At 46.2% G+C, this 11,496-nt stretch overlaps 1 protein-coding gene across 1 annotated transcript; it reads left to right on the top strand.

Moving 5' to 3' along the window:
- Nucleotides 1-2,441: 2,441 nt before the first annotated feature.
- On the top strand, nucleotides 2,442-10,960 carry AKR1A1 (aldo-keto reductase family 1 member A1). Its single transcript, XM_007946672.2, has 8 exons — nucleotides 2,442-2,525; nucleotides 6,893-7,012; nucleotides 7,170-7,321; nucleotides 7,943-8,138; nucleotides 8,635-8,834; nucleotides 9,074-9,146; nucleotides 9,296-9,382; nucleotides 10,895-10,960. The coding sequence occupies exons 1-8, from the start codon at nucleotides 2,442-2,444 to the stop codon at nucleotides 10,958-10,960; spliced, it is 978 nt and encodes a 325-aa protein (XP_007944863.1).
- The last annotated feature ends 536 nt before the right edge of the window (nucleotides 10,961-11,496 follow it).

Raw genomic sequence — 11,496 nt, forward strand, 5'->3', positions numbered from 1 at the left:
AGTGGCTGGCAGGTTTGAACTGCCAACCTTCAACTATAAAATTCTTCCTGGGTCAGAGTATTATAAAAAAACAAACCCAAAATCATTGCCACAGGTCTGTTCAATTCATAGTGACCCCCAATGGATTTCCAAGGCTGTAAATCTTTATGGAAGCAGGCTGCCTCATCTTTCTTCCATGGAGTGGCTGGTGAATTTGAACTACTGACCTTTCAGCCTTTAGGTTGGTTAGCAGCCAAATACTTTAACCACTGTACCACCCAGCTAGGTCAGAGTATTAGGAAAGACAATTAGTGTATTGATTATGTTCACACCTTGTGTTATTGCTTGCTGTACCATAATACTCTTGATGCCCTTTTAGAACTTGGAAACAAAAGTTTTATTTATAAAAGTATTTTGACAATGAAATCAGTGCCAGGAAAGTAATATTTACAGTACTAAGAAAGGTTATTACTATCTTATTATCTCTTGGGGTGAGTCTTAAAAGTCAATGTTACTGTCCCCTGGCCCTTGCCCTCTAGAATTCATGTCCTTTTCTGTAGGACATTGTACATAGGCCTGTTGTGAGACTTTGCTATGGGGTAAATTACTTAATATGGCCTTTCTAGTCATCCATGATCTTGTGACTCCTATAAAATGATCAGGACTATACACATAAGGTGCTCATGGCCCACCAAGGGAGTTGAACAGCTTGTGGACAGTAGAAATAAGGTGCATGGAACCCTTGTGGGAGTGGGACTATGTGAATAAAGTGTATAGATCCCTAACAAGGGAATTGGTCAGTTTTACCATCCCACTAGGCTCAAAAAGACAGCTAATCCCAGAACAGGGAGGGGACCTCACTACCATCAAGAAAGAAGAGCCAGGAGTAGACTGCATCTTTTGGACCCAGCGTTCCTGTGCTGAGACCCTCCTAGACCCAGGAGGTAGAAAGCTGTAACACTGGAGATGGTGTGCGATAGCAAGAAATGGCAGCAGCAAACCAAGAGACCAGCATGAAATGGCATAATGGGCTTTCCAGCATACAGAAAGTGGCGAAAACAATGGGCTTGCTGATCCATGAAGCTAGAGAGTTGTCTACAGGCAGGAGACTTCCTGGCCCAGTGGTGTGCCTCTGGGTACTTATTGGGGGAACTAAAAAGCTTTGTAATACTTGCCTGAGCAGGGCAGAGGCCAGGAGGTCTGGAGACCAAGCATGAGGGCCCAGGCCTAAGCAAGACCTGGTGGCAGGGACCTGCCTATGGGCATAGCTGGAGAAACAGCTGTCCTGATCAAAGAACTGTTGTTGTAGCTGAGTTGTACCTGTTAATTCCTTAACAAACCCCTTCTCTATGAGTATTATCTGTGAATTCTGTGAGGTTATTAATGAATCCAGCAGAGTAGTGAGTGCTGTGTGCCGTGGGAGGGATGTCTGGTGTCAGAATTGATAAAAAGTTGGTGGGAGGAAGTATGTTTGACCCCTGTTTTATAGGACTTAGTTTTGTGCTGATGCTGATCTTGATTCTGTCTCATCGTCCTTGTGAAGTTAGATGAGAAGATCTAATGCCACCATTTTTACAGGCTTAGAACATGCATTTTTATAGGGTAGTGTTTATCTGTTTTATTCCATTAGCTGTTTCTTGGGTCCTTGACTTTACTACTTTTTAGCTGTTGATTTGGGGCAACCCATTTTCTCATTTGGAAAATGGTCCAATTCCTTTGCAGGAGCCACTCATGCCTGCCAATATGGTGAGCAGGTCTCTGTGAAAGGGCCTCAGGTTGTCTCTGTAGTTTTGACAATTTTCTGGGAACATTCACTTCATCCTAAAGAGAAGTCCCTTCCTGGGCCTGTTCTGTCACTTGGTCTTGCTTTGTCTCATAATGGCCTTTGTCTTTCTACACTGGCTCGAGCCTTTATTTAGTTAAGACTGGATATTTATTAAGGTCCTCTGGTGGCTCAGTGGTTAAAGCATTCAGTGGTTTGAATCCAGCAGCCGCTCTGAGGAAGAAAGATGAGGCAGTCTCCTTTTATAAAGATTTGCAGTCACAGAAACCCTATGGGGCATTTCTTTTCTGCCCTATAGGGTCCCTGTGAGTTGGAGTCATCTTAATGACTGTGGGTTTGGTTTGGATACTTCTGGGTGTATACCTTATCTTTGTTTATAGGTATTGGAGCTCTTTAACATAGAACTTTAGCCTGGTAGAAGGAATGGCAACAAAGCCAGGGTTGTGTGGTTAGTGTTTATCCAGGAACTGCTGGCTTTAGTTGGTTCTGAGAACCCTGTCTCGGTTGCTTCTGCCTATAGGAACATACATACAACTACATATTTGTTCCTCCACTACCTCTGCTGCTTCTGTCCCCCTCCATCTCTGGCCTGTGTTTTGCAGCAAGTGGGTGGGTACCCGAGCCCCTAGCTCCAGCACTGACTCACACCATTGTCTGCCCATCTTTGTTTCAGGAGGCAATGGCGGCTTCCTGTGTCCTCCTGCATACTGGGCAGAAGATGCCCCTGATTGGACTGGGCACCTGGAAGAGTGAGCCTGGCCAGGTGAGGGATGGGAGAACATAAGGGGAGTTTACTGAGTCTCTTTCAAGGAAAAGGCAGGATTTGGGAGAAGGACCCTGCATTTTCCTCAACAGCCTCCCCACCTCATATTTCACTTCATGTAGAGATGCGCTTGGAGGGCTGTAGTGGGAAGAGGTAAAGGCAAAAGGGACCAGCAGTGGCTCCCTCACTACCTTTACCTTCCCAGCACACTTGGAGGAGGGCTTAAAGGGTCTAGCACAGCCAACGGCCCTAAAATGAAACTTTTTTCTTTTTTTTTAAGTTTTATTGTGATTTGGGTAGAAAGTTTACAGAGAAAATTCATATTCCATATAGCAGTTCATATACACATTTTGTTTCGTGACATTGACTGTAATTCCCCACAATGTAATCTACTTCCTCCCTGTAATTACCTCTTCCCTGTGTCCTTCTTTCTTATGCATTCCTGCCTTCTGAGCTATCTCCCTGTACAAATACTGCCCTTCTGTTCTCCCATGATTGATCCTTTTAAGGAGCTTATCTACCTGATGTAAATGTTCACCCTGTATGCCTGTCTGTTGTTTGGCTGGAAGCCATGGAAGTGAGTTCAGTTTCAGACCTGAAGAGTAAATAGGGGCCACAGTCTTGGGGGTCTCACCAGGCTCTATCAGACAGACCAGTACACCTGGTCTTTTTTTTTTTATTTTGAGTTTTGTTCCACATTGTCCTCCCACTGTATCCAGGATCACCTGCACTGATCACTTTCCAAGTGGTTGACAGTGGTAGCTGGGCACCATTTAGTTCTTCTGCTCTCATGGTCATATAGGCTGAAGATCACACAGTCTACTAGTCCCTTGGACTAAATGAGGGAATCTTTTTCTAACTGGATCTGTGCTGTGTGCCATGGCATATGTGGGGCCCACATGTGCATGCACATTTATATGTGTGAGTGCCCACAGCAGTGACAGCATCTTTTGTTGTTGCTGATGTTGGGAGAGTTGACTTCCTTATTTCACTTCTTATTTGTAGTATTCCCAAAGGCCCCTCTGCCCTATCACCCTGTGCTTTGGTCATGTGTTCTCTCTCACACTTGAATTCATTTTTTTTTTTTTTTTAATGTTTTCTTTTTTTTTTTTTTAATTGTAATTTGGGTGAAAATTTACAGAGCAAATTCACTTTCCATACAGCAGTTCACATACACTTTGTCTCATGACGTTGACTACAATTTATCACAATGCAACAGCTTCCCACTTCTTCCTCATAGTTAACTCTTCCCTGTGTCCATCCCTCAATGCACTCCTGCCCACTGAAATGTCTCCTTGTGCATAAACAGCCCTTCTTTCTCCCATGATTGTTCTCTCCAAGGAGTGTATCTATCTCAGGTAAATGTTCAACTCATATGCCTGCCTTTTGTTTGGCTGGAAGCCACAGGTGTGGGTTCAATTCCAGATCTGAAGGGCAGCTAGGGGCCATAGTCTCAGGGGTTCCATTAGGCTCTATCAGACCAGCAAACCTGGTCCGCCCCTTTTTATTTTTCCCCAAATGATTTTGAGTTTTGTTTCACATTGTTCTCCCACTCTATCCAGGATCTCCTATATAGATCCCCCTCCGAGTGGTTGACGGTGGTAAGCAGGCACCATCTAATTCTTCTGGTCTCATAGTCATATAGGTTGCAGATCGCATGGTGTACCAGTTGCTAGGACTAATTGTTTCCATGAATCTTTGGTTTTCTTCATTCTTTTCTCTGGACAAGGAGAGACCCATCGTTGCATCTAGATGGCTGCTTGTAAGCTTTTAAGATCTCAGTGGCTACTTGCCAAAGTAGGAGGTCACACATGAATTCGTGAAGGTTGGACCTCTCCCTAGTGTTCATACCACAGCTAGGCACACAGCAGGTGTCAGGGTTTGAAGAATAACTAAGTCAACTGTGTAGACCAAGGGCCAGCAAACTTTCTTTTAAAAGACCAGACAGTTAATATTTTCAGCTTTGGTGGACAAGAGACAAAATGGAGCTATTATGCAGGCACTTACATAACTGTGTAATAAGTAATCATTTAAAAATGTAAAAAAACATTGCTTTGTTTTTTAATTGTGACTTCGGTGAAAGTTTACAGAGCAAACTCATTTTTCATACAGCAGTTCATACACATTTTGTATCATGACATTGACTACAATCCCTGTAATGTAACAGCTTTCTTCCCACTTCCTCCTTTGTGATGATTACCTTTTCCCTGTGTCCTCCTTTCCTATACATTCCTAACCTCTTTGCTGTCCCTTTGTGGAAATGCTGCCCTTATGATCTCCCATGATTGGGTATTCTTACTAAGGAGTATACCTACCTGGTGTAAATGTTCACCTTATGTGGCTGTCTATTGTTTGGCTAAAAGTCATGGCATAAGTTCAATTCTAGGCCCAAAGGGTGCTGGGGGCCATACTCCTGGGAGTTTTACCCCGTCTCTATCAGAGCAGTAAGCTGGTCTTTTTTTATGATTTTGAGTTTTACTCCACATTTTTCTTCCACTCTGTCTAGGATCTTCTGCCCTGACCACTTTTCGAGTGGTTGACATGTAAAAACTATTCTTAATTCAAAGGTTTTTTTTTTTTTTTTTTCAAATGGCAGTTCCCATAGTCTATCAGCCCCTGATATAGACCTTCATAGCTTTAGAGCCCAGGGGAGCCTGAGATGGAGACCTGTTTTCCTAGGGTTGACATAGCTTTGGGATTCTGCTCCCATCTGGGGTGGGGCATCTCCCCAAGGCTTTTTCCATGGTTCTTAGAAATCTGAGTCAGACTCAAGAGAAATTTGGGGATTAACTTTGGGAGGAACTTCAGTGGGGAGAACAGCCTCATCTATCTGGGATTTAGGCTGGTGTTTATGGTAGTTTTGGACGGCCTCTACCTTTCCTTTCTACAGCTGCCCAGGACCCTGGAGCCAAGGCCCCATTGCTCTGGGCAGGCACTTGACACAGCCTGGGGACAGTCTAGGAGTTAGGTCAGAGCAAGGTATGGGCCCTTGACTTAGTTCCTGAACACAGAATCAAGAAAGTAGAAGTAGGGTCAGGAGTATGGGGAGCTCAACTAGGTAGAAAGAGCTGCCCTAGATGGTAGTCTTGAATGCCAAGCCAGGTACTCAAAGCAAGAGTTTGGGTGCTTTGTGGCAAGGGCCTGGCATCTTAGGTCCTGTGGTGGTTATGTTTGTGTGTCAACTTAGCTAGGCCTGGTTGAGTGGCTGGCTGGGCAGCTGGATGTAGTATTCCCCTTGATGAGGCTGGTAATCAACTCCATGGTGGAATCTACTGGGAGCAGCTGAGTAGCTGCCTTTGGGTATATGGTCTGCCTATATATAAGGAGCAGCTTTGAGAATGGTCTCTAGCCTATGGCACGCTTGGACCCTGCATGAAGCCGTGTTGCTCAGTAGCCTGCTATGCTCTGCCAACCTTGGGACTTAAAATGGACTTAAATTAATGGCCTGCCGTGTGGTTTGGTAACATCAGGACTGTGCCTTTTGACTTGTCAACCTTGGGGCTTCTCAGCCTCAGCAGCCAGCAGCTGTCTGAGTGAAGAAAAGCTTCTAGCTCCAGTGGACCGGGAACAGGAGGCAGAGCTGGACTTCAAGGTTGAGGGGCTTTCACCCAGCCCCTAGAGCTTGGCACTTTGAACTTGGACTTAAAGCCTCCAAATTGTATGAATAAACTCCTGTCTGTTAAGGCCATCCCATTTGTGGTATATGTCCTGTCAGAGTGGCACTAGGTAACCAGAACAGGTCCTTTCTGATGCCGTGTTTCTAGTCTTCTTTTTAGCACATTGACTCACTCATCCTCCTACTTGATGCTTATTTGCTTCTTTCCCATCTGGGAATTCTAGGTCCAACATCTCTGTCTTCCTTAATTTTTCCCCTCCTACCTCTTCTGGTCCTGAGCCCCCAGAGCTCACTCTGGTTACATGACTCCCTATGTGGCCTTAACCTAGGAATGTACCTTGTTTCCCTAACCATCCCCTCAGGACTGGGGATCTGTCTCCAAGACCTATACTTCTATTGATCCATTTATCTTGTGATTAAAAAATACTAAATCCTTCTTTATGTTAGATCCTGGGAACACATTGTTAGGTGTTTTTTTTGGGTTTTTTTTTTTTTTTTTGCTGGGCTCTGCTGAGATGACTTGAGTAGGAAGGGCCTTGTAGGCTGTTAGGATGGGAGCAAAACAAAGGATTGGGGCTTTTGAAGAGGCTTCTGGTCTTCTAGACCAGAGCCACCTTCCGTCTTCTCACCTCCACTGCATGGATGGCACTGATATGTTTGTGCCTCCATATCAGTGACTCTTGAAGTGTTGGAGGGAGGGAAGTTTCTGGCTCAGACCAGTGGAGCTGAAACCTCTGCTTTTATCTGACAGGTGAAAGCAGCTATTAAGTATGCCCTAAGTGTTGGCTACCGCCACATTGACTGTGCTGCTATCTATGGCAATGAGGCTGAGATTGGGGAGGCCCTGAAGGAGAATGTGGGACCTGGCAAGGTGAGTACTTGGGCACAGAGAAGAGTGGGATGGGAGTGTTGAGAAGCTGGGGCTAGAGCCTGGTGGAAGGAATCCAGTAGTTTATCCCCTAGAGGTGAAGTTGGTTTAGACTGGGTGCCCGTGGCCTTTCTTACTGTGGGCCTTGCCTCTGTACCAGGCAGTGTCACGGGAGGAGCTGTTTGTGACATCTAAGCTGTGGAACACCAAACACCACCCTGAGGATGTAGAGCCTGCGCTCCGGAAGACACTGGCTGACCTCCAGCTGGATTATTTGGACCTGTACCTGATACACTGGCCTTATGCCTTTGAGTGAGCCATTGCCAGGGTCTTTGTCTGGGGAGGTGGAGGATCTGGTGGGGTAAGTCACCAAGCAGGATAGCAGCACTCATCTGTATGGCAGTCTCAGGAGCTTGACATGGATCTCTGAGCCTCTCTGCTACAGTAGCCAGGAGTTTAGCTACAGAAAAAGGAATGCAGTTTTATGTGATGTGTATCCTGGGGTGTGCATGGGTGGTCCTTCCTCCCTTTATTCAGGAAATATATACTGACCCTTCTCCTGAGCTAGGTCCTGGGTTACAGTAATGAATAAGCCCCAGCAGAGGGTGTGAGAGAAGCCTACCATCAGACTGTGTCCTGTGTTGAAAGGAGGCTAGAAGAGCATGTAACTCCTTGAGGTAGAAGGAGTTAAAGAAGACTTCTCAGAGGAGAGGAAATATAATCTGGGTATAGGAAGAAAAGAAGGGGTGTGGGCATTCCATGTAGAATTAACACCTGAGCCATGATCAGGAAAGGTGAAAGAGCATGACTGTTTCTCATTCTTGGCCCCTTGGGCTCTTTGGTGTTGGGGTATGGAACATAGAGTAGCTGGATGGGCAGTAGGGCAGGAGCCTGGCATTTATGCCCACACTCAAAGGGCTGTCGCGCACTCAGGCAGGGAGACAACCCCTTCCCTAAGAATGCCGATGGGACCATACGCTATGACTCCATCCACTACAAGGAGACCTGGAAGGCTTTGGAGACACTTGTGGCCAAGGGGCTTGTGCGTGCACTGGGCCTGTCCAACTTCAGCAGCCGCCAGATTGATGATGTGCTCAGTGTGGCCTCTGTGCGCCCCGCTGTCCTGCAGGTGAGCATGGCAAGCAGACCAACTGGGATGTGTGCACAGTAGCATGAATAAGCAGGTCATAGACCTACTTAAAGGGGGAGCTCTGGTAGCATAGTGGCTAAGACACTTGCCTGCTAACCAGATGGCTGGCGGTTCAAACCCACCAGCCACTCCTCGGAAGGAAGGTTGGGCAATCCTACTTCTGTAGTGATACTGCCTCGGAAACCCAAGGAGGGGTCACTATGAGTCGGGGCCGACTCGACGGCACATAACAACAACAACAACAGACCTACTTAATGGATTTGGCTAGTCAGTTGTCAGCATAAAAGTGGGTGTTGAAGCCCTTGGAGAGAATGAAGTTGCCATTGGAAAACAGAAGAGCGAGCTAAAGAGGAAAGGGGAGTCAGCAATGAAGGGTTGGTCAGGATATGCATGTCTGGGTGGGGCCAGACAAGCTGGATGGGGCCAGACAAGCTGGGTGGTGCCACTTTTGATCATGAATTATTTTCTGGTTCAGGTGGAATGCCACCCATACCTGGCTCAGAATGAGCTGATTGCTCACTGCCATACATGTGGTATTGAGGTCACTGCTTATAGCCCTCTGGGCTCCTCTGATCGTGCTTGGCGGGATCCTAATGAGCCTGTCTTGCTTGAGGAGCCAGTGGTCCTGGCACTGGCTAAAAAGTATGACCGGTCTCCGGCTCAGGTCTTGCTCAGGTGTGTGCAGTCTTGGGAAGGGGGGTATCTATGGGGCAAGGGGTCCTGGGTTTGGGAGGCAAAGATGGAGGGGTTCCTTAGGAGTTTGCAATGTGATCTGGGTGGAGGCCACTCTGAAGCATGTACCCTGTTCTAGTGGGTTCAGGGGCTCCAGGAATTTAGGGAAGACTGCATGGAGGATGAAACAACACTTAGGTGCACTGACCACTCTTCCTTGTCTATTTCATCCCCCTCTTTAGGTGGCAGGTCCAGCGGAAAGTAATCTGCATCCCCAAGAGTATCACTCCTTCCCGAATCCTTCAGAACATCCAGGTACTTGCTTGATGGCCCTGTCTTCCTCAGCCTTTTGGGACACAGTCAGGCCCCAACTCCGTGTGGCTACTAAGGCATTTCTTTGAAATCTCAGCTTCTACTTACAAGGCTGGCTTTTATGATCACTTTACTCCATCTTTCACCCACAGGTGTTTGATTTCACCTTCACCCCAGAAGAGATGAAGCAGTTAGATGCTCTGAACAAAAACTGGCGATACATTGTCCCCATGCTTACGGTGAGGATTTATCAACCCTGAGAGTCAGGGAATGAGATATTGGGGTGAGATTCTGCCTTAGTACTGGCCTCAGGCTGTTGTTGTTTAGGGGATGGGCAGGATGGTTAATGGGAGTAGTGGGAGCATTGCTGTCCAGGACACAATGGTCTCTTTTCCCTTTACTGAGCTCAGGAAAGTAGCTTGGGTCAAGGATGAGGAGCATAGCCTGTGAGTCTCGGTCCTATCTCTTGGTATCTTGTAACCTATTGCTCATGTTACCTGCAGTCCGGTCTGTTGTGACTCACAGTGACTCTGTGTACAACAGAATAAAACACTGCCTGCATCATCCTCACATGTTGCTATGTTTTAGTACATTGTTGCAGCCACTGTGTCAATCCACTCTTTGAGAGGCTTCCTTTTTTTCACTGATGCTATATACTTTTCTAGGAGCTCTGGTAGCATAGTGCCTAAGGCACTTGACTGCTAACCAGAAGGCTGACGGTTCAAACCCACCAGCCACTCCTCGGAAGGAAGGTTGGGCAATCCTACTTCCATAGTGATACTGCCTTGGAAACCCAAGGAGGGGTCGCTATGAGTCGGGGCCGACTCGACGGCAAATACCAACCAACCAACCAAATATACTTTTCTAAGCATGATGTCCTCCTCCAGGGACTGGTCCCTCCTGATAACATGTTCAAAGTACGTGAGAGGAAGTCTTGCCATCCTTGCTTCTAAGCAGCATTCTAGCTGTACTTCTTCCAAAACAGATTTGTTACTTTTTCCGGAAGTTTGTGGTATTTTCAGTATTCTTCACTAACACCACAATTCAAAAGCATCAATTATTCTTCAAGCTTCCTTATTCATTGTCCAGCTTTCACACGCACCCGAGGTGACTGAAAATACCATGGCTTGGGTCAGTTGCACCTTAGTCCTCAAAGTGACATCTCTGCTTTTTAACACTTTAAAGAGATCTTTTGCAGCAGATTTGCACAATGCAATATGGTACTTGATTTCATGGCTGCTGCTTCCATGTGTGTTGATTGTGGATGCAAATAAAATGAAATCCTTGACAACTTCAGTCTTCTCCATTTACATGATGTTGCTTATTGGTCCAGTTGTGAGGATTTTTGTTTTCTTTATGTTGAGATATAATCTAGAATAAGTTACTTCTCTTTTGTAAGCCTCAGCTTCCTATCTATAAAATGAACCCAGTTCCTGACACATGATAGGTTCTAAGTAAATGCAATCAATGAAGGGAGCCCAGAAGGCATTCTTGACCTTGTCAGGGACAGATTCGGATGGAGTTGAAGCCTGCTATATACAGGGAAATAAATAGTTCCCTAGTACTTAGCTATGTACTATGAGTTTGGTGCTGGGATGCTTCTGTTAACAGTGCATTCTCTGAGGCCAGAGCCCCCATCACTGCCATCTGGCATATTGATGTAGATAGGTGAAGTTGTTCAGGAAGTTTTGGAGATATCTTTGGAATGTCCGCTCCTGCTAATGGAGTCATCTATCTCTCTCTCTTTACAGGTGGATGGGAAACGGGTTCCAAGAGATGCTGGGCACCCTCTGTACCCTTTTAATGACCCATACTGAGGCCACAGCTTCCTGCCATCCCTTCCAGCAATCCAGCTCTGAAGTCCTAACATCTCCTGAAAAGGAGTTATTAAAGCTATTGGAGAATCCATACTGCTTGCTTGTCTTATCTGTCTGGTCAGGCCTGGGAAGGAAACTTTCCCTTAGAAATGACATACCTAGGACTGCTGTATATGACCTGCTCTGAAGCCCAAACTTCCTTATCTTTCCTGGTTCTGTTGTTTGTTGTTGTCATGTGCCCTGGAGTCATACCTGACTCATAGCCACCCCTCCTTGGGTTTCCAAGGCTGTATGGAAGTAGATTGGCATCAGAAAAGTAGAAAAGACATAATCTTAGAATAGAAAAGATGTTGTTGTTGTTATGTGCCGTCAAGTCAACCCTGACTCATAGCGACCCCTCCTTGGGTTTCCGAGTATCACTACGAGGCAGTATCACTATGGAAGTAGGATTGCCCAGCCTTCCTTCCGAGGAGTGGCTGGTGAGTTTGAACCACCAACCTTCTGGTTAGCAGTCAAGTGCCTTAGGCACTATGCTA

Source organism: Orycteropus afer, unplaced genomic scaffold (assembly GCF_000298275.1).
Source record: "Orycteropus afer afer isolate SDZICR_OR568_19922 unplaced genomic scaffold, OryAfe1.0 scaffold00169, whole genome shotgun sequence".
Taxonomy (NCBI): domain Eukaryota; kingdom Metazoa; phylum Chordata; class Mammalia; order Tubulidentata; family Orycteropodidae; genus Orycteropus; species Orycteropus afer.